Here is a 24,177-nt window from a genome sequence, read left to right as displayed (position 1 = left end):
AAAAGAATAAACATAATTTTTCTAAACAGAAGAAAGAATAAATACATCTAAGGTTTTTGGGAAGATATGTGGATTGGTTCTTGTTCTGTGTAAGGCATGATTCACAAGGAGGCACATCTGGAACACAGCTTGAAAAATACAGTGGTGTACCATTTCTGATTCTGACTTGTAATAGTGGAAAAGATTCTCACTTACCAAGAATCGTGATCATAAACTAAATATAAATAAGGCTTGCAGCAGGAAAGCCGCAAGTAATAATAGGTAGACAACTCATTGGGCTAGTAAGTCTCAATATTAAAGGCGTCTACAGATTTTGCTGATAAGATTAGGTGTTAAGAACAGTGGTTTTTCTTCACTATTTGGCACCACCTGGTCCTCTAGCATAGCATTGTTATGTTTTTGTTTTTTTTTAAATAAAAGCAAACTGGGGGAATGATACGTGTTCCATTTTTCTTTAATCAAGGTGTATGTTAAAAAGAATGATAGTCTGCTAAGTAAGAGCAAACCATAGCAGTGACTATAACCTAGGATAAGTAGGTTTGTAACATAAACAACATAACATAAACAATAAAGGAGTTTTAAAGCAAAACCTGAACAACTTCCAAGAACACTGTGAGCTCGCTGTCACCAGCATAGGCATAAGTGGCTGTACATGAGTGACAGTTTGGAAAGAGTTTGCTCAGTCTTCCCTGGGTCAGGTCAGTTGCACCTCTGTAGGTTTCCTTCACACAGGTGCTTCTGTGGGGCTCAACATTAGGAATTCTGAACTGGTCTCCTTTTGGAAAGGATAGAAGGCTATTAAAAATGTGTAAAATGTAAATAAAAATGTATCTACTGAATGTTACTGTATAGTATTTGAAAATGACAGTATTTGTCTTTTCTTTGCAGTATTTATTATATTTGGAGTACATTTTAGAGTGGAATAGTAATCATTAAAATTTATTCATAGAAATGTTACATATTGTAACATTTTATTTATAGGTTTGCTCGAATTTTGTGAGAGCCAACTTACCCAAAAGTCCTGTAGGTTCAAATTTTCCAGGCAATAGTAGTCATAAAGGATCTGTTTGCCAACTACTTATTTAAATATCTGTATTTTGTTCTGTACTCCCCATAATTAAAGTGTTAAATCATCTGTGTCTGGTTGAAACTATTAATAATTATGTACTCATCCCCAGGAATATATTGGAAGCCTAAGAAGTTAAAACAATAAAATACTATATATTTTGGTTTATTTTTTTTTTTACTAAATAAATCTTGTCACAGTGTTTAGATTTCTTAAATTAACATTGTGGTGCACTTGCATAGTAGTGTCCTTTATCTTTTCAACCTGTATTTTGAGCAAGAACATTTTCCTTACAGTGGAACAGCAGATATTCATGTTTTATATCTTTAAATAAAACTTACAGTTTAAATTAAGTTTTCATGTAATTTGATTTAATAATGTTTTTCTGTTATTAAGTACTTTCAGAAGCATAGGAATCCCTTGTAGAAAAACATACTCCTTTTAGCATAGTTGAGGAATCAGTTAATTAATTTTGGCAGGGCAGTATCAATTGTTTAACTGTTTAAATAACTTGTGTATTTTTACTTGCATTATTCTTTTGGTTGCCTGATTTTAACAATATTCCTGTGGTTGTGGTGTTTTATTTTGGTTTTTTGGGGTTTTTTTTAAATGTTCTCTTCTATTGTTTGCTGTAGTAAACAGCCTCAGTTTAGGGGCTGTGCCTCTGATCTCACTGGTTTTGGATAGTACCACCCTGAGAATAATAAATGGTTTCAATTTGCCTGAGAGTGATGTGACTTGTGAGGTCCTGTGTTACTAGATACTACATATTGTCCTAGAAAAAACAATTGAAGCAAATTTATAATGATAAATTCAAGTTATGTAGTCCTGGTTTCTATCACTCTGCTACAAAGAAAAAAAAAAGTGTAGATATTAAATAGAATAACAACTGTAGCACCTCCCTGTCACCCAGCATGGTATTGGGATTCCTTTTTCAGTGGTGGAGATCCTTGCCTCACTGTTTCCCAGCTCAAAGCTTGGTTTTCTGGGGTTAATTTTCCCGGAGTGTCTGCCTGGCTTTCCAAGAGCCCTGTACAAAGGGAGTCAGTACAGCCTAGTGGAGAGCAGAGTCATGAGCATTTGCATCTCTGGAATGTTTTTATTGACAAAAGGTAGTCTGCTATTGACATTCGTGTCCCTTGATGATACTTCTATCCTAGCTTATCTTTGCTGGTCAAATGCCTTAATTGTTCTGGCCTTTAATTCAGTCAAAGTTGGTGCAGGAGTGGAAGAGAAAAGAGAAGGAACAGGTCTAACAGAGCATCAAGCTTGAGCTGTGAAGCTGCTGGCAACGATCAACCTGTCATAATGTTATGATTTGTTCATTTTTATACCATTTATTAGCCTTTACTTGTTGTGCCATTTGGCCTCCAGGGCAGATAAAGTGCTGTCTAATTTGGTAGGTTTGCTTCTGTCAGAGTGGCCTCGACAGAGAAGGTGTTAGCTGTAGTGACAAATAATCAATAGCTGTCGTTGTCATGAGGAACGTGAGTAGTTGGGCCTTTCATCTGGAGGATTAGAGGTCTAATTGGATTGAGAATAGGGAGGGTGAGCTGTTGGGTAACCCTGTCAGCTATGTTAAGCTGTCAAATGTCAGCTTTCCTGAAAGGAAGAAGGAATGGTTAGCTTTCAGAAACAAGGAAGAAGACATATGAAAGCTTTTTAAAAAGTAACAGATAGAAAAGTAGAATAGGCTAACATACGCTTTAACCCTTTCTTGTTTAATTATATATCTTTCTCGTTAATGAGGATGCGTGGTGTGCACTCTCTCACTCTCTCTCTGAGACAGGCAGAATTTGTGTGAAACAGATTTGGCAGCGTTATACCAGATCAGACTGGTTTTATGTCTTGAGAAAAAGCCAGTTAACTACTCAGATAGAGAATATATATGAAAAATGATTAAGCCATGGGGGAAGAAATATCCGTCAATGGAAGGAATCACTTAATAGAAGCTGTAAGGAAATAAAATATTTTATTTTAGTATTTTGTTGTAAAGATATGTCAGTCTGATAATACCAGTATATTTTTTCAGATATAAGCAGTTGCTTCAAAGTTGTTGTAAGTAGAGTAATTATTATAATCCAGTCCTGCACTGGAGTTAAAAATCATCAGTTGAATTTTGCCTGCATTTTCTTACTGTTGCTGTTGATCTTTGCTTTCTGCCTGTTTCTTGGAGAAAGATTTCTGTTGTTCTAAATAAGATAAATCCAATGAAAGACCCATTACACTGGTAGAACAAGTAATTTAATGTCTTGGATGTGCTAATACTTACCTTACAAGAATAAATAATAGGACTACATTTTAGTAAAGGATTTGCTTATAAAATTACTGAAATAGTGAGGTTTTTTATTTGTTATCTTATTTTGCCACTTTCTTCAAAGCAAGCCTTAACTGTAACCATGCCAGTATTCCCCTTCTCTAAGTAACACATTTGCCTTGAGATCTGTAGTACTTGGCCATAGTTATCTGTATAACGGATCTGGAAATAGCAATATTTTTAGACATTGGAATAAAGCTCTTTATTTTGCATCAGTTAATTTAACAAAAGACAATTTTATATTTTTCTTCTTTTTTAATTTTTTATGGACTTTTAGGTATTTCAATGGTCAGATTTTTTTCTTACGTGTTAGGTCATTTATTTAGAAGTGGTGGTTTTACTATTGGTATTTCAATTTAGATTGATTCCCCTGCCACTCCCCTCTCTTCTGCAGCACTTACTGATGGTCATCTGGACTTGCAACATCATTTTTACTGGTGGTCTGCTGTAAACAGTGGCAAACCCACCCTTAATCTCAGGTTTGTCTTCATAGATGAGTACAATAGTGTAAGTATTCCAGAGGCAGAAATCTTGTATGCATTGTCTGTTATCACATTTCAGTGGCATTATGTGTCAGGAATCATGGGGTTTTTATCCCTTTGAAATTAACTGCCATGCTCTCAAACACCCATCTTTGTGTGAGAGCCTGAATTCATGTATGATGAATAATTTTTGGGTTTGCAATTACTATCTGACAGGTACTATATCTCTGTCATTTGTTTTCTCATAATCCAGTTCTCTTGACTTATCTTTCTCTGCTTGGTTTCATTGTTTCCCCAACTTGGACTTTATGATATTGATATTTATTTTTGAGTCTGACTAACCAGATTTAAACACATTTAACCTTCTGGTGTGAGCTACAGGATGGACAGATGAAGAAGTGACATCATAGCCTACTCTCTCAGCTTGAAGTGTGCTGAAGGTTGCTGAGCTACAGAAGTATTGTGCTGCTGTGGCCTGACTGGCTTCAGTATCCATAATATCCATGAAGTTGACCCAGCATTTCTGCACTGTGTGGTTGTCTGCAGTGTAGACACACTGTGGCAAAATGAGCAAGCCCAAGCCTATTTTTTTTAAATTATATATTTACCTTATTGAAAATCTATCCACTTCTCTTGATTTTTTTTTCAAAATTCCATCTTTTGTTTTATCCATTGTGATAAAAATAGTGTCATAATTCAGTATCTTTATTTATAGAGTTTTACCAAACACTTGCTAAGAAAATCCTTACCAAATACTTTTTCCCAGACAACTTCTTTGCCATGGCAGTGATCTGTGGTTTCCCCAGTTTTTCCCATTTTTTTCTCCAGCTCAGACATCATTATTGGTGATGTTTTCTTTCTCTTTTTCTCCAGCAATATCACAGCTATTTTCATTAACCTAATTGATTTATTTTCATTGTACAAACCACTCTCTCCGATTCTCTAACTTGATGTAATTTTACTTCTCTGCATCTCTGTTTCACTTCTTGCTCTGGTAACTCTCCTTCTTTCCTCCACTTGAGTTTATATCTTTTGCTACCATGCTTTCTGTGCTTGAAATAATCCAAGGAGGGTATTGTCAGGCCCTGTGTATTATCATCCTCCTGCTTCTGTTGAGCAGTCTTGCTCTCAAGTACTTGAAATTTGTATGTGAAATTTAATTAAAATAATAATAGAAGGAATGCTTCCAACTGTAGTGATTTTCTGAAAGATTTTGCAAATATGGTTTAAGTGCAAACCATGGTGGCAGAACATTGAGGCACTCTGCTTGTGTTGTGTTTCCCAGTGAAAAGGAACTAATTCTGCATAGCATATGGAATGATATCTTAAATATCTGTGCAGCCAGCTGGTAGAATTACTTTATTTTCATCTATTGAGTTCAGTGCATACTTTTGTGAGTAAAACTTAAGAAGAGCTTCTGGACTCACCTATTGTTACTTTTTCTGGTCTTTGCTAAGTCCTCTTACATAACAATAATTTTTCAGGTTACTGTCAATAAATAGAATCATTTCTATTAATTTTTGAAGATTCTCAGTTACTGAGAGTGAGTAGGTAAAGCAATCCTGTCTTAAAAAAAACATCTTAAATGAGTACTTAAGTCTGAAAAAGTATTGGTGCATAACTTCAACTCAGAGATTTTGTTGCAAAGACCAGCTAGAACTGAACATAATATAAATATACCCAGCAAAGACAAGTAATTTGTTCAGGCATGAGCAGTGCTTTTTCTGTAAGAACACTGTTCCATATTGCTTGATGTTCGGCTCTTTTTAAGTTGACTTAATTATCCTTGTTTCAACTGCTGGTTGTCTCCTGCGTACTGTTGTCAAACAGCTGCCTCCTCTCTCTCATTTTGCTTTGTTCAAAGGACAGGTGATATTTTCTCTATAATTTGGTCTTGAAGATAATAGTTACATCTTAAAAATGGTATTTTCTTTTTAAACAAGGTGCTTGCAGTACTTGGAGAGTTACACTTCAGAACTGAATAGAATTCATTTTGTTTCGCTTATTGTTGTTCCTTGAGCATGTTTGGCTTTGTGGCATCCCTCAGTGCTCAAGAGACTTGTCCAGCTCTTCTCCCAGGACATTGATGTCTGCTGCCAAGTCTGTACCTTAAAAAGTGCCTTTGCAGACAAAGACATTTCCCTGTCTGAGTGTCCTTTCTAAAACATCATTCTTGCATTAATTGCTCCTCTGCAGCTGACCCCATGAGTGATCTTTAATGGTTATGAGAATAAATATTGTTGTTGGGACTGAGAAACCACTTACTTGTTTGTGTCCAGATTTGGCACTGACAAATTAAAACAGAACTTCCACTATTATTAGCTCATCAGTTTGGTTTAGTCCCATTTTGTGAACTGTAGGGTGATTTTTGATGGAATAAGGTGTCTTTTCCCAGCTATGCTGCAGTAAAAAGGGAAGATATTTGTTTTCACTGATTATGAATGTAATTCTAAGTTCAGGCAAATTAGTTTTGTGTTAAATGTACCCACATACGCTTCAACACATGAAGTACCAGCAATAGATCATTTTGAAACAGGACACCTTTCTGCTGAAATCTCCAGGAATCTTCTATCAGGTGTCTGACACATCCTTAATCTGATGCTCAGGCTTGTCATTTGAATCAATAGGATACTAGATAGGATGTCTTCAGCATGCAAGCCTACTGCTATAGGAGGTATTTGAAAAATAAATTCAGATCTTATGGCCAGCCACAAACTCCAGGAGCACTAATCTTTCATTTGTCTCTCTCTTTGTCTGTAAACAGTTGGTTAAATTGTTGATTAAAGAGAATTAAGTGAATCACACTTAAGTCAAAATTGATATGTATGAACTGCATAAGCAAATTCTGTTGCTGCCTGAAAAGAAGCAGCTAATGTCAGCATTTCATAAAATACAAAATTAATTTAACTTGCCTATTAAGATTCTAAATTTTTTTGACTCTTTGTAGAGCAGTTTGGAGCCATCTTTTGTTATACTTTTTTTTCATTAATGAAGGATTAAGGAAGAATGCTACTAGTTTTTATTAATGAGGAATAATTTTTGCTGAAATATTAACTGATTTATTTTATGAATATAACCTCTGTGTGTTCAGCCTTATGATGGAAACATTTAAACATAGATAGAGATATACACAAAGAATGTGTTTTTTCAACATTGTTAATGTGGTATGGATATGGGAAGGCTTTGCAACACCAACCTTGAGCTGTTATTTTATCTGCCTCTAGTCTGAACAAAGAGAAATAAATCTAGTACTTTTATTACTGCTAGGATACAGTTTGAGTAGATTATGAAGGCTTTGATTTATTTACCAGTACTGTAAATAGATTATGGCTTCAATTTAAATATCAAACATCACTGCAGTGTCTATAGAAACTATAAAATTATGCCATATGTAAAAGTAGCCTGAAGTGTCTGAATAATTATTTAAATTAGGAGTAAAGCTACCTTTATTGTTGATTGTTTTCAATAGAGATTGTCTGTCTACTTCTGTAATAGTTCTGTAGGTTTCACTGTGGCTGGAGACCTTTTCTCGTTCAATAGAATTTGATAGGTAGATTTGCAATTATTTCACACAGCAGTTTGTTATAGGACTTAATATGTTTTAAATATATTTAAATCACATAAAAGGCATGCATTTATTTGCAAATAAAACAGCAGCTAAAATAATAACAAAAAATTCCATGATGCTGTGCTCAAAAATGAGCATATATGTGACGCTTTCACTTTGCAAGCATTGTTGCTTCCAGCAGTCTGTAAGGACATGACATGCACAGAGAGGGGTGCAATTAAGAAGTACAAGGCAGTAGTGACACAGTACTAGTCAGAGTGATGCTTAGTAGTAATGGCAATTAGTTTGCTTCCAGAATGAAATAGTACTCACAAAGTTAGGATAAAAAGACTTGGACTGGACTAATGGCTGTTACTTAGACTTGTTTTCAGGTAGAATTCTGTCATGGATTATACTGTGATTTGTAACATTTTTATTCGATTTTTTTAAAGGCATACATCTGTTTCAGGGGTATATTTTCATAGTTTTTTTTAAGTGCTCTTACTTCAAGACAGTTCAACTCAAAGCCATTAAGATGAAGAAAATGAATGCAGTAACTATTTTCTAGTACTTTTATTTCTGGGGAGGAGGGAGTCAGTACTTTCTGACAAAGTTTTCAAATCACTATTTTTTGAAATAAAGTGTTTTTCGAAAGCTTAGTGTTCGATTCTTTATGGAGAGGTGGGCAGTGATCCTGTAAATATGGATGACTTTTCGCAGGCTTTGTCGTAAATCCCCAGAGATTGTGTGTTGTGGGTGCTTCTGCCTGAGTGACTTCAAAAGAACACTACAGGACAACAAGTTCAGTAACAGTGGAAGAGATCAACTGGAAATGAGAATGCTAATTGCATTTTCATCCTTGAAGTGTTTTTACATGAAAGCCACTAATTTCTATAGGTTGACCATAACATTTATTGCTGAAGAGCTGAGAACACTACATAGGAGCAACATGTATAGGCCATGAATAAATGAGGTCAAAGGCTGTAAGATACAAACACCTATTTTCTTTCAGCGTACACTGAGAAACTGTTTTACCTTGGTTTTTACAGCACTGGTCCGTTGTCTTCTCTATTGTGTTCTTTAACTGTGTGCCAGCTGATAGTTCTGTCTATTCCTATGGAAACCAAGAGAGTAAAGCAAATCTTGCAAGAGGCTTTAGGGAGAATTGCTCATAGTTAAGACACTGTCTTGCTTTCAGTCGAAATGTCTGATAGTAAGAACTGGCCTCAAGTCGTGCTGATGTTCTCTGCTGATGTATTGCCTAAGATGCTTTGCCAGACAGATGAACACGTTCAGCTTGAAATCTGGTAAATAAGGTTTCTGTTCAGCTGTCTGAGAGATTTTCTCCAGTTGAGTGTTTTACTTTTGAGTCTAGAATGCTGCTAACAAAGTTGCTAAAAGGGCACTTTGTGAGATTAAACCCAATGTCAGAAATCAGTGATGTTTTTGTCATGGTCGACTTGAAGGGGTTAGCAGAGCATTACATATTTAAATCCACCAGTGGTTTGTTAGATAGAAGGCATGCCATCATCCTTGTCCACACAGAGGTAATTAAGAGTTTACAGTTTAGTTTTTTTTTTCAAAACTATGGTCCAATGGATGACTGCTAAAACTATGGTCCAATGGATGTCTAAAAAAAGAATCCTGAAGATTTTCTCTTACTTTTATTTTTCTGTTACATTGTTAATCAAGGTGTTAACCCTTAGATAGTGATAACCAGAGAGGCAGCCTGATATTTTGATGGTAATTTTACTAATTTTAGCTATAAACTGGGGGTCTAAGTAGCTATGTTGACTTTGGGTTTTTTTCAGGAGCTGTTTAAAACAAATTTACTGATATTCAAGAAGTGTAAGAATGGTGCAGTCATAGACACTAAAGGGTAGATTTTACAGGGCTTATAGCTGTTGTAACCAGGCAATATGAGTTCAGTTTCAGTGTACTAGAAGACAAGAAGCTCTAGTATTTCATGCATGGGTAAGATTTCAAAACACAAGTGATAATTTATAAATCCAAATAATTGTTATTTGCAATTAAATTAATATATCTACTTACTAGGCTTTCTTAGTAGTTTTTCTTCTGAAGACTTCTTGTGAGATTTCTGTCAAGTAGCTGATAATATAAGCATATCAAAATACTCCTTTTGATGTATGAATTTCAGTTACTTTTGGAACAGTAGTCTGTTCCTATAGTATCAAATTAGAAATATGATAGAACAGATTCTGTTTTTCAAAGTGCTTAGTTTGTTTCCTAAAAAGCTACTGAAACTGGTAGGTGTTGGTGACAGAAGTCCACATCATTCCAAGTGGTTTCTGACATTCTTAGAATATGCCTCTTCTCAAGGAGATGCTAAAAGATGAAACAACCTCTGAAGAAACCACATGCACAGGCCTTTTCCTTTCCATTATTAAAATATTTGAGATTTGAAAATTTGTTTATTTTGTACAAAGTTTATATGTAGGGTAAAGCATCCTCTCTTCAGAACCTCCTCACTGGAGAGTGAGCATGTTTGTCTATACAGTAAGATTATCTTCTGTAAGATGGAGTAGATCAAAAACTGGTTTCTACTCTGAAGTTAAGCTGGTTAAATTCAGTTGTAAAGTAATTAATTTTTGTTTTAAAGAGAAACCTCATGAATGTATTTGTCTTTCAAAGGCTTAGCTAACAATTAAGGAGTTCAAGTTTTTTACTTTCACTGCTTCTTGAAAGCATCTGACTGCAAAGAACTCAACTTTGGCTTTAGCATCTGTGCTAATCTGTTGGCAAAGTGTCTTAATGTAGTGCCAAGTGGCTGATACGTTCTGCTTGGGTTTTTAAGGCGAAATCTGAAATACTTTTACGTTATACATATTTTACCTTCTTGAGTGTCTGAGTGTACAATATGATTTAGTATTTGTCAAGGTATAGATTTCTACTGGCTTTAGAAACTGATGCCTATTAAAAGTATAGACATTTTTGTGTTTTGGGCACAAGCAACAATTAACTCTTGACTCCAACTTCTAAGAAGTCCTGGTTTTAAAAGGTTTATGTAATCTAAGCTGACTATTAAAAGATCATAGCATTCTGTTTTGGGTTTTTTACATTTATTTATTTATTTATTTATTTATTTGTATATTTGTATATTTGGGACAGAATGTGCTTCTCTGGAGAAGGAGATCAGTGGCCTGGTATGCTGAATTTCAATGTACATTACCAGTTCTTAATCTGGGTTTGAAGCAAATGAAAAGAGTGCATGAGTGAATAGGTATGCTATAACCCATGATATAATTAGTTTTTCTGTTCTCAAGGTGCTGTTATATGTATATTCTAGCTCTACTTTCTTAAATGTTATTTAAGAGTTTAAAAGAAAAATTAAAACATTATTAATATTTAAATACAATAATAATTATCTAATAGTTGTATAATCACTGCCCGTGTTACAATTGGTGTAGTATTAGAACAGGAGATGTTTTATCTTTGCAATTAATTTAACTGTAAAAATTTTGTGCTGTTCTGTTTGTGAGAGTGAAAGTTACAGAATTATATATTATATTCCTCTGAAGAGGGTTTATTGATTGTTAAATAGTCTTCTTTCACAAAAGATTGCTAAGAAAAAATTGCTAAAATGTCTTACATAAGTGCTGCTTAATTAATAATGAATATATTTCAACAATCAAAATTTAATAAGCTAATAAATTATTAATCTATGGCAGAGATGTATAATTATCAGATCTCTGAAATCCTTTCTGTCGTGGTTGGTAGACTTGCTGTGCTGCTGTCTTCAAACACACCCCTTTCAATAGGCTGACCTTTGTGCTCCTGATTTTGTGGAGCCTCTGTTTTACCACTTGTGCTCTGCTGCACACTTGCTGACCAGTCTTAGTTACTGCAGGGCTCTCTCTTTGGGGCTGTGGTCACTGGTTAATGCCTGATTTTTGGTAAATCTCATCTCACAAGTACAGAAACAGCAACGGATAAGGTGCAAAAGAATTTTAATCAGTGAATCATTCTTTAGGAATTGTGACATTACAGGATTTATGATATTCAATAACATTATAAAATAGTGGTAAGTAATGTTTTAAGAAGGAAGTAGCTGAGGAGGCAGCTTATTTGACCTCAGAAGCATATAAGAATTTGAAACTATATGGGGGTAAATATGTATGCAGAAATAGAAAACTGGGTAAAATGAACACCTTCTGTTAGCAGTAGGTTCTTTAAGAGTAACTGGATATTTAGTTAGCTCATTTCGTAGAAATAAATTCAATAGGTTGCCTTTTGCGGCCTGTACAAAATTATTAACTGTGATGCTAGATGGAAAATTGCAAGCTTAATTAGAAATTAGCACACAAAATGTAAGAGAATGGTAAATTATTATTTGGTAATGAACTGAAAACAGATACAGTTGAAATATGAGCTGTAATATCAGAAGGCATGTGTTAGAAGTCCTTGACTGTAGCACTTGAATCTAATATTAGTATTTTTCATGAGCAAACTTAGAATCATGACTACTATGTTTTTAAAGGATACTTAAGAGTGGCACAGTGTTAGGCATGATTGTCAGTCAAAGAGAAGATGGCAGTGGCTAGGATATCAGAAGAATAGGAATACTGAAAGTAATTGAAATTATTAGAAAGATTATAGTCCAAAATGCAAGTCCCAGGGGTGGGTAGGGGGGGATGATGGACAACACACATAATTATTTATTCTTTGTATTATGCATTTATTATTTGAAACATGACTGAGAAGGATGTAATGTGCTAACTGATTAGAGAATGTACTTCATTTATGGGAGAAATGCAGTTTTAGGTGTATCTGACGAGTTATATGCACTAGCAGTAGACAGTGTCATTTGGATTCATTAGGGTACTTTGTGGGACCCCCTCTGGTAGCCAGGTAATCTCTGCTTACTTGTGTTCAAAATAGAAGAGTTCCAACTAGAATGAGTGCAGAAAGCAAATGATTTTTTGAGGGCAGTGTAGGGTTTATCCTTTGTTACTGGGTTAAAAACCCCAATGCTTGTTTAGATTTTAAAAGCCACACTGTATTTTCATGGGTAGAAAAATGAAATGTCCTTGTGTGTGTGTTGGCTTAAAAAAAAAAAAAAACCAAGAAACAAAAACCGAAAAGCCCAAGCCTGAAACGGAGAACTGGGAGGAAAATAACTCCTGAACACTGTAATTCCACTTAAAAGAAATCACAAGGAATTTTTTGAAAAGGATTAGATGTTCTTACTCCCTATGGTGCTAGAGGATGGATTTACTAATCCAGAGGGTCAATTTTAACCTTCAGTTCTAATTTGTGGTTTATCTGTAAATATTTCTGAGGCTTTCTGTTCTGCTGCAAGTGTATGCCCTGACTGCATCTTCAGTGCTCATGACTGTCAGCAATGAAAAGCCCTTGAAAACCACCTCCTTTGTAAGGGTTTGTGTTCTTTTGGTCTGCCTGTTCCCAGTCCTGGGACAGCAGGTATGTGATTTTGGAGTGGAGCCAAAGTAGCATCTTCACGGTTTAACAGCTTGGCATTCTTTTTAATGACCCCTGCTGTTTTTACCAGGAGGTTGTATAGAGATGTTGGGCTGCTTTTTCCCCAGTTCCTCTAGCAACCCCCACAGTGCCCTAAATCTTTACAGCCCATTGTAGGTATTCTGAAAATCAAGCCTAGCTGTACAGTAACAGTTGTCAGCTCATGTGCTCTACATCGTAAATTATTACAGACCAGTCTTTCAAGTTGTGTTAAGTTCTTCATGTGGAAGAGAATTGTTATGGGTTTTGAAAACGTGGTCTCAGCAATTAATAGGGAAATAAGCAATTTTTCTATTTTCATTGTCCCCTTTTAACCCACTGATGATGAGGTGATGATAGCCTAACTACGGGTGTGCCTTTGATGTGCTTGGAGAGATGGACTATTCCTCTGACTCTTAGCCTCACCTTGTACAGCTCACTTTCTCCCTTTATAAAGGTGTTGTGTTTATTTATGTTGTGTTGTGTTTATCTATGCAATGTGATTTTAAAATCTGAATATGAAAAGTTTAGTGTCAGTGATGTACCCACGCCTCCAGGACAGGAGAAGTGCTTAGTGTAGAAGCACACAGCTTAATATAATGACCAAGTTAACTCATCAAGAAATAGTGGGATGAGAATGGAAATAAATTTTCACAGACCTCTGTTGCACGTCAGCAGAACATTTCTAGAACCCAGGTGTACTCTTTAAAGCAAGTTTGCATGCTTGTGAAATACTTAAAAATTGCTGTGAAAAATACTTAACTTCTGAGGAAGTATTTGAAACAGAGGCACATGGCACTGAGTGACTCAGAGCAGGATTCCTTGGACTGTACAGAGGGGAAAGATGTGAAGTGTGAGGCCAATGTTTGTAGTGCACTGGTAATGCAACTAGGAGTTTCAGTATCAACCTGTGATTAGAATTATACCACCACTGAACAGAGCTCATTTTTTCTTTAGCCTTTCACTTAGGTGACCATATGGGACAGCCTGACTGTGGCTGTTTGACAGATGCCCACCCAGCTGCTCTCTCACTACACTTCCTCAAAAAGCCAGGGAGAGAAAATAGGTTGAAAAAAGTTGCTTTAGATTAATAAAGAAATAAACACATTTTTTTGTAGAGCCAGAAAACTAGGTAGAAAAATTTACCAGTAATTTTCCACTGAAACCTTTCCCTGGCAGTAGAATCATATTGAATATACATACTAGACAGCTTTTTTTAATGACCAAACTTGCAATTTTGGGGATAATTTTTTTTTCCAATTTCAGAGATAATCTAAATTCTGGCAAATTCATTGATTCTGACTAAAGTATTTCTTCGATAACTGTCTTCTCAATTAAAACGTTCAGGAAAGGAGAGTTTTTCTGATTGCTTAGTAGTTTAGCTTGGGGTCCAGAGCTTTCTTTGAAGTCATTACTTGATGGCAGAGCCATGGTTGATTATTGAACTGTCTGCCAAAAAATGTGTTCTACATCATTGCAGTTAGTACCTGTGGCTGAATTTTTGAAATAGCAGAAGTATTTCTTCTGATTATGTTGAAGTCAGCTGTTTTCTGAAACTCTGCTGTAGTTTGCAGAGTCAAGGATTTTGATTTTCAAATAGTTTTAATAGAATCTAAAGGAATTTTAAGAATTGGCATTTGAATGGTAAATTTTAGCTACCAGGAACCAAGTTTTCTGTACAAGTATTTAATCCTGTTTGCTCATAATGTTTTCTGTTTATAATAGAATAAATTTTGAGTCACTATCAATGGCTAAGAGACCACAGACTGACTCAGAGAGCTTTCATGCTGCCCAGGAATGTTTAAGCCAGTCAAGTGCATTATTTATGAGTAAAAACCTAAACAGCTTGAAGACTTTCTATGCACAAAAATTTTATATAAACAGAGGAATTGTTTTTTCAAATTAAGCATTCCCTCCATCCACCTAATAAGACCTAAATTGCATATGCCTTCAAGGCATGTTGATACATTCCATACTTACAAACGTAAGCAGTAATCAATTGAAGGTGGGGAAGTTTTCCATTGTCATTAAAAAGCACAGTATTGTTTTCTAACAAGTGAAAGGAAGACAGCAAAATTAATGGTATTACTAAAGAACAGAACAGTAGTCAGAAACAAAAGCATGAATAAGATAATTCGAATAAGTAATGTAAGTACAGGTGTTTTCTGTGGTAGTGTTAAAAAAATCTTAAATCACTCAGAAGAAAGAGAATCTTTTGTGTTTCAGAATGAAGGGATTTATTACAAATTCATTTGCTAAGGAGAAGGATTTATTGGCTAAGCATGCAAGAGAATAATGTAGTAGTAACTGATGGAAAAATGTGTAATAGCAAATATAAAATACAGTATAGGGAGAGAAATTCTAATAATAAAAGTTAGTTTTATGCATTATTTTAACTTTCAGTCTTTTTTACAGTGGAATTCATTCAAAAAGCAGAATATACTTGTAAATCTTCCAATAAGTATCCATCAACAAGACAAAACCTTTTTTTTTCTCTCGTGAGTATGCATGCACTGTGTGCAGGAAATATTGAAAATAATGCAAAAATGTATTATCGGCTGTGGTGGAGAAAAGCAGCTATATTTCTTCCAAGACTAATATTCTCTCAAGTTATTTAATATTGTCTTCCTCCAGTCTAATTGCCAACCACATCGTGATACACTGAGATATTTTTTGTAAGTTTTAATTTTTCTTTTTAATGAGTTTTGTAAATTTTTCTCATATTTGTCTCTAGAGTGTAATGGTAATAATGAGGAGTATTCTCATCCCTAACTCCACCTCAAATTTATCATGAATTAATTCTGAGTGTGTTCTCTGTAGTTCAGGAGCTCTGCAGACATCATGCTATTCTGCCCCTGTACTTCAGAGTATGCCTTGGTATGTGTCTGTGTACTAAAGGGACAAAATCCTGAGGTTATGCTTTCCCTGACATCCAGCAAAAGAAAAAGATGTATTTGGTCACTTCTCACTGGAAATGCTGTAGTAGCCATGCTGTCTGTGGCAAGAGAAGTTTTGCATGTTCAGGCAGGTCTGTGGTAGGTTCTGTGGCAGACTTTTCTTGTAAGCTTTCGCTGACGAGCAAGGATTAGTAACAATAAAAGGTAGAAGCAGAACGATATAATTTTGTCTGAACTCTTTTATGATTTACTTTCCGTGATTTGTATTTTAAAATAAAATAGTGTAACGGGAAAAAACACTCACATTCCTTTATTTTGGCTATACCTGGTGAAATCTATTCTGCATCCATAAAAGTCAAGTCTTCCATTACTATTAGACAAAAAACAGAACAGGGATTTTTATAAAGTATGCCCTTCCAATGTTTATGGCTGCATTGAGAAATGAAATTTGAATATTTTTTATGCCCTAGTACTGGATACTGTGGAGGCCTTCAGAATCCTCTGGCTTGTCTCCATCCTACTATTCTGCTGACAAAAGCAATTTGAAATTCTGAGCCTTATGAAATACCAAAGTGCCCCCGTTCATTAGCACTGCTTGCCCTTGTCTACTTATTTGCCTTTTTTCATTGTTTTTCTGAAGACAGCCTAAGGGGACTAAGTTAACATGCAGAATTTATAAAAGAATCGTAGCAGACTGAAGTATGTTAATTTGCAGGTAGTTTCATAAGCAGAAGAATCCAAAGACATGACTTCTATTGATTTGAGTGTCACCTTTCCTGTATACATTGTCTAATAAAGCTTCGTCAAATGCTCCAGCTTTTCCCTGAGTGGGGGAGAATTAGTACAATTTATCTTCTCTTCTGTGCTTTCTATTTTCATTATAGTTATAGGTAATGATCTATATGGGAAATTGGCAAAAACTAGTATCTTGGGGAAAAATTGGAAGACAATGAGAAAAAGTAAGGGACAACCCACTCTTCATTTTAGGAAATGTTAAAAGTTAGATTGGGAAAAGAACTGAGGTGTTTAAATCATGATGACTGAAGGCAGGTACAGATGTTTTGCTTTAATGAGTTATTGCTCCAGCAGTTGCTTGTCCTTGATTTCAACTTAACTGCTGAAGGAGATATGACAAACCCTTAGACTTTGGGAAGTGGAAGCATCAAAATGTTGTATGTAGCATCTCTCTTATATGGAAAATAACTTTCAAGCAAGGGGTAGTAGCAAGTCAAGGCTGGCTGTACTACTAAATCAGTACAGCTTCTTCACGATTACATGTTCACGTCTTTAATTTTTCACCAGCTTCTTCAGTGATTTGAGAAATAAAACCAGATTGGTTTTTTTGGGATCCACCCTCATTTATTGTATCATTATATTTATATTAAAGAAGCATTTCTATGATATTTCTTTTGAAAACATAGTGAAAACCTAGTGAAAGTCCTAGTGTGAAGTATTTTCAATGTGTTATAAAGCTAGCTGTCCCATCCATTTATTATATATATTGTAGACCAAAGCTCATACAGTTCTAAATTTAAAAATGTAAGAAACAATCACTTTTACATATATTTGCTGTGTATTCAAATGAGTATATTTGATCTTTCTGAATCATTCCCGGTTATTTTTCTTACTTTCATTTTGGAAATTATAATCTTTCTTCATGTTTGCTTTTATTCCTCATCTGATAACTGTTTACCTTGCTGAAACCAGCATGTAATGATCTTATTTCTGTTTTTACATGATTTTTACTGAGGTTAAACAGTTAAGAAACTCTGATAATATTACAGAATTTTTGTAATAATGAACCCTGTCTTATTCTGCTAATGGAATATAAATATTTAAAGTTAGATATAAATATCTAGTATGAGAGACATGAAAACGAAGAGTTCATGTTAAGAGAAAAAGTGTTCATTAGATGTTTCCAAAGCTTTGAGCTGTTTTACTTCAAGTTTTTTAGGCACTGTAATACAGAAAAAAATTATGTATCATAACTTGGTTTAATAAACTGACATAAATTTCTGATATTTTTCTTTACCCAGGGAAATTACCGCTTTATGAAACTTTTACTGGCTCGTAGAGGGAACTGGATGCAGAAGGACTTAGAGGATATGACACCGTTACATTTAACTACACGTCACAAAAGTCCAAAATGTTTAGCTTTGTTGTTAAAACATATGGCACCTGGAGAAGTGGACACTCAGGACAGAAACAAGGTAAAAATACTGCTCATTTTAAGACAACTGCTTATTTTAAGGTTTGTAGCAACTTTAGAAATTGGTTTTACATCAAATGGTTCTGTGCAAAACATTATTTGTCATAAACTTATTATGAGTCTTCAAAGTGGAAATATTAATAATGATTATGTTAATGATGTCAAAGATCATTGCACTGGCTCCACTGACATTCTTCTTGAGAGTAGTTACAACAACAGAGGATTCAAAAACCATCCAAGTCTTTCTGTAACATTGATCCTTGTTAGACTCTGGATAGCATGTGCTTATGTTGTTTGTCTGCCTTTGAAAAACCTCACATTTAGGATCTAATTACAGCAGTAATTCTGGAGAGGTCATGCTGACTTCATGACCATGCTAATTAATTAACAAAGGTACGCATAAACCAGCCAAAACCATTTAGCAACCTTGCCTGTTCAGCAGATTCCCAAGCCAGTATTTAAAACATTGCCAGATTCCCCACAAAACATGGAGCACTTTTCTCCCAGTTCATGTCATGAGTAGTTGCAATAGCAAAAATGGAATTCAGGTTGGAGAAAGATGATCTCAGGCACAGAGTCCGACCTGTTTGACCCTGTTGGGCACATTGCTTTTTCAGTTTCCTTGCTGCAGCTGTGCACATCAAAATTGTCAAATATAATTCCTGAACATGAGGGAGAACAAGTGTCCTTTACATCTGCTTCCATGTCAGTAACTGACTGAAAGTGGTTGTAGGTGAGAGAAGTCAGCGAAAGTTACCTTGGCCTTCTGGTAACCAAAACTTTCTGCTTTCATTGCAACTGTCAGTTTCCAGGAAAACTGATCAGCTCCATTTAATAAATAACTCATTAATTTAGTACAAATTTTTACTGGTACAAGGCTGTGGTGGCACTTTGTGGAGCCCTTCTTCACTGAGTGGCAGGTAGAAGAAAAGGCTGGGCCTCTTATTGTTGTTGCCATGGTACTAAGCTAACAGCTGGCAGCAACAAACACAAATAGGCTCCTTTTTGCCTTCTTTCTTCACAGAGAAGTTAAGGATATGATAGTGAATAGGATGCTAATCCAGGGTATTGTACTTCTCTACACAAATGTTCTGCAGGAGTTACTTCTCTATTTCCAATCAAAGTGCCAGGTAATGTTTAGTAGGGGTGAGAGGGTAAGAGAGTTGGGAAAACAAATATCATTCTTTATCTTATAACTCTCTGTTACTTGGCAGTTGGGAGAGGTGTGTCTGGTAAATTAAATACTTGTTAATATGCCAATGTTTTGCTGGTTAAGAAACCCCCACACATTGATTTGCTTATGTAGTTATGAACATTGATAAGGCCTGTAGAAATGCTGTTGGCAGTCAGGAATTGGCAATAGGAGCACGGATTGCCTTTTGATGTTTCATTGGACTGCCATTGGGCCTTAGATTCACTAATATTCAACTGCAGAATTCTGAAGTTGAAGTCAAAACCTTTGTTCAAGATGGATCCAAGTCCAGTGTCAGCATTGTGTCACATTCCCCTAGTGTAGAGTAATCTCTGTCAATTTGTGTTATCCCAACAGAGTTTGAAATTTAAGAGGGACCACACTAATCACTGCAGTTGTTCTGTAGTGCAGCTCTGGTGCTAAGGCCTGGTTCAGATCATCATTCTAGCTTGAATGTCATTGCTTAATACCAAGCACAGATATTTTCTCTGGGTCTGAACTGCTGCACCAAATAGCCATCAGGGCAGTGCTAAGTGGCATGCACATTTTTCTCTTGCCATAGTCCAACAAATCTTCATAAAAAGCAGTTAGTCTCCTGCCAGAGATACTTACGTTCCAAGTTCTCAGTTTGGATTTCATATAAGGTGGTGCAGCTTACACCTGACCCAGACCTTAGTAGGTGCGTGATCATCTGCTCTTACTAAGGTAAATGGACCACTTGTTCAGCTTTGTTCAAAGCCTATTTTCACAGATTTTCTGTTGTCAGCCACCTCAGGTGCGTGTGCTCAGTTTTTTGACAGTCCTCTTTATTGAAGTGTAACAAATGCTTGCTTATTTAACTGTTGTTTAAAGCTGGTTTTAGCCAACTTTAATTTTAATGTTTCAATAATTTTTCAACGTGTTGAAAAAGCTTGTGAAAATTGTGTTGCAGCAAACTGCGTTGCATTGGAGTGCCTACTACAATAACCCAGAGCACGTGAAACTTCTCATAAAACATGATTCAAATATTGGAATTCCTGATATTGAAGGAAAAATCCCACTTCACTGGGCAGCCAACAACAAGGACCCTAGTGCAATCCACACAGTAAAATGTATTCTGGTAAGAAAGTCTGCTATATATGTATATAACATTTTCTGTCCTTACTACTTTCTTCTGATAGAAATATTTTTTATTCTCTTAAGATTTCTCGTATTGGTCCACTGACCCTTTGAAAATGAAATAATTTGCTTTTCCTAATATCCTGAACTTTGTAAGAAATAATCCTGAATATTTTTGCTCTCTCAAAAAGACTCTGTTTTGAGTTCTATGGGTGAATGTCTTTGCTTTAAGTCTTGTAAGGAGAGAAGAGGAAAGACTTAAAAGTTTTCATGGATAAAATGGCCAGTCATATTGCTCATTTCAGTTACATTTTGCACACTGATTTCTTTGTTATGTGTCTTTCCTTCATTTTTTGAAAGTTTATATCTAGTTATCTGTACTGAAAATTTTAGTTTAATTTGTTTTTTCAAGTTAGAATTCTGGGAAATATTTGAGCAATTGTCAGTCAGCCCACAATCAGTTTGCTGAGAGACTTTCTACATAATTTTGTGTATGAATTTAATACTGTTTCCTTGATAGAATATTTTCTCTTTCTCCAATATTTGAGTTTATCTTCTGCAATTACAGCTATAATGCATACAATGAAATCATGTGCTCAGCTTGATTTTTACCTTGATTTTTATTTTGTGGAAATTTCTGAGCTTCACTAACATGGAAAGGTACAGAAGCCTCAGTTTAATTTTTCTGTCACATTAGAACAATCTTCCTGTATCTTTGTCTTTCAGAGGTCTTTCAGAAGTAGACACTTAGTGATTGTACTTTAACTGCAAGGACTTGTATGTCTGTCTACCTGATTAGCTGGCAAACTGAGACCTTAAATATGAAAATGAAAACTTTCTTTTCTTTTTTTCAAATCACACTGACAACCTTACATTTACTGATATGTTTTTTACTATAAAAATAGTTTTAGAGAAGTTTCCAGCATCAAAGAGATTGTATGTCTGTATTGCCACTGTTTATTCAATATGTTTGTAATTTATAATCAGCTGTGAAATAATTTGTTACAAACAAAATTTTGCCCCAAACTTTGAATTTGTATCTACTTTTCTGCCACACTGGAGAAGTAAACTTGCTGCAGAATACATACAGATTTTTGTATTCAACTACAGAATTTTTCAAACATTAGGTAGTCAAAAGATGAATATTTTTTTAAGTTGTGGTGTGTTGGGCTCAGACAGCAGCCTTACAGCCACTCACTCACCTGCCCTCTTTCAAGGCAGAGAAAATAGACGGGAAGCAAGAAGACTTGTGGATGAAGATAATGCCAGCCCAGTATAGAAAGTAAGAGCTGCATGCAGAAAAAGAAATTTATTCACTCTTCCCATCAGCAGGCAGATGTCAGCCACTTCCAGGAAAGTGGAAAAAAAGCTTGGAAAACAAATGGTGTAACCATGAGCATCCTTCCTACCCTCCTCCTGTCCCTGAGTTTATTTGCTGAGCATGATATTACATGGTATGAAGTATTGCTTGGGTCAGTTTGTGGCAAATATCCCAGCTGTGTCCTGTCCCAGTTTCTTGCCCACCCTCAGCCCATTCACTAGGGTAAGCAAGGGAGCAGGACATAAAAAAGCTATTCTACAATAGCCAAAACATGGGTGTGTTATCAACAGTTTTAATCACAAATACAAAGCCTAGCTGCTGCAATGAAAATTAACTCAATCTCAGACAGATGTACTACAAAAGATCAAAAATACTTGTCCCCATACTGAAAGTGTTCTCAAAGATTCCCTTTAGGTAATCCAGAATCATGATCATGTCCAGGATTTTTGGAGAACTTTTTTTGTTTGTTTGTATTTATAGTTTTTTTAAACTCTGACAATTAAAAGAATCAGATAATGGTTTGAATTGGTAGGAAACTTTTGAAGATCATCTAGTCCAACCGCACTGCCATGGGCAGGGACATCTTCAGCTACATCAGCTTGCTCAGGCCCCTGTCCAGCCCTTTGAACTCTTCCAGGAACGGGGAATCTACAGCTTCTCTGGGCAACCTGTTCCAGTGCCTCACCACCCTCACAGCAGAATTTCTTCCTAATATCCAGTCTAAACCTACTCTCAGTTTGAAATCATTCCCCCTTGTCCTGTCACTACATGCCCTTGTAAATAGTCCTTCTCCATCTTTCTTGTAGGCCCCCTTTAGGTACTGGAAGGCTGCTGTAAGGTATTCCTGGAGCCTTCTCTTCTGCATGCGAGAACTCTCTCAGCCTTTCTGCATAGAAGAGGTGCTCCATCCTCTAATGATCTTGGTGGCCTCTTCTGGACTCACTCCAACAGGCTGATATCTTCCCTGTGCTGAGGACCCCAGAACTGGATGAAGTACTCCAAATAGAGTCTCAGGAGAGCAGAACAGAGGAGCAGAATCCTCACCCTCAACCTGCTGACCACTCTGCTTTTGATGAAGCCCAGAACACACTTGGCTTTCTCGGTCACAAGCAGATATTGCAGGCTCAAGTCCAGCCTCTCATCCTTTACCCAGAACCCCCAAGCCCTTCCTGGCAGGGCTTCTCTTGATCTGTTCATCCCCCAGCCTGTGTTAATACTGGGTTTGCCCTGACCTGGGTGCAGCACCTTGCACTCAGCTTTATTGAACTTCATGAGTTTCCCATGGGTCTACTTCTTGAGCTTGTCCAGGTCCCTCTGGATGGTATCCCATCCCTCAGGCTTGTCAGCTGCTTGGTGTCATCTGCAGGCTTGCTGAGAGTGCACTCAATCCCTTCACCTGTGTCATTAACAAATACATTAAATCTCACTGGTCCCAGCACAGCCTCCTGAGGAACATCATCATTATCCACTGGGACACTGAGACATATCCTTTGCTCTGCATATAACTGTCCAACCAATTCCTTGTCCATCAAACAGTCCAACCATCAAATCTCTCCAATTTGTAGACAAGGACAGCGTGGGGGGCTGCATCAAAGGCTTTGCAGCAGTCCAGAAAAATAACATCCATAGCCATTCTGCTGATGTAGTCAGTCCATCATCGAAGGCCACTGGGTTAATCAGGCATGGCTTGGTGACCACCAAGTCCAGTGTCACATTCCCTCTGTTAGGGCTGTCTGTCACTTGTCTTGAGAAGTTATCCTCCATTCATCCCAGGAGTCTCCTGGATTCCCTATAGCTCACCGTGCTGCTTCTCTGACAAATGTCAAGGTGGTTGAAGTTCCCCAGCAGAACAAGAACCTCCAGCACAATGCCTCCTGCAGCTGGAGCAAGAAGGCTTTGTCAGGCTTTCAACTCCTCCTGTTTGTTGCTCATGCTGGGTGCAGTGGTATAGAGGCACTTTGACTGGGCTGAAAAGAGTGTATTCTTGATTTCATCTAGGCTTTTTTATGCATCAGCTTAATTGTTTATATTGCAATTAGTTACATCTATAGGTACTTAATAATGGAGTAAGTTAATAACAAGTTTTAATGAAAAAGTAATTTAGCTATGCTAAATTAAAGTTGATGATAGAGGAATGTTGTTATTAGGTAATCAATCTGTTGACTGAATTTTTTGTTGAATATAAATACCTTTTTGTGGTGATGGTGGTGGTGCCCTGAGTTTAATCCTGTAGTAAGAACTTCTCTCCAAATTGAAGTGTTTTTCTTCCTTGTCTTGAAGTGACAGAGCTTTGCAGAACAGTGCAGACACAGCAGAGCTCACAGTCTTCCCCTCCTTTCTTAGCTGCTTTTTGCCATTTACCCAATTCCAAGTCTATTGTCTAAGCATCACATTTGATTCTCATTCCTTTCTAGGTCTTCTAACTTTACAGATTTTCACATTCCGTATTGTATTGCTAATGGATGTACCCGTAAAGTGAGAATTTCTGTCATCTTGCGTCTTAAACTATAATTGCATTTTTAAGTTTGTGAAAACACTGTCTTGTGGTGATAGCAGTATAAAAGTGTCTG

The 24,177-nt window shown here is 36.2% G+C and overlaps 1 protein-coding gene across 3 annotated transcripts in view; it reads left to right on the top strand.

Moving 5' to 3' along the window:
- The window catches only part of INVS (inversin), an 84,038-nt gene that overhangs the window by 18,448 nt on the left and 41,413 nt on the right, over positions 1-24,177 (top strand). For all 3 annotated transcript variants that reach the window (XR_012054040.1, XM_002190332.7, XM_072924439.1), the window contains 2 exons: positions 17,824-17,997; positions 20,120-20,287. Coding sequence is in view for 2 of the 3 variants with exons in the window: in XM_002190332.7 (XP_002190368.5) it covers positions 17,824-17,997; positions 20,120-20,287 (342 nt within the window). In the remaining variant the exon portion in view is untranslated. The remainder of the gene's footprint in view (positions 1-17,823; positions 17,998-20,119; positions 20,288-24,177) is intronic.

Source organism: Taeniopygia guttata, chromosome 2, assembly GCF_048771995.1.
Source record: "Taeniopygia guttata chromosome 2, bTaeGut7.mat, whole genome shotgun sequence".
Lineage (NCBI taxonomy): Eukaryota > Metazoa > Chordata > Aves > Passeriformes > Estrildidae > Taeniopygia > Taeniopygia guttata.
Note: the sequence above shows the minus strand (reverse complement) of the source record. Positions and strands in the feature narration are given on the sequence as shown.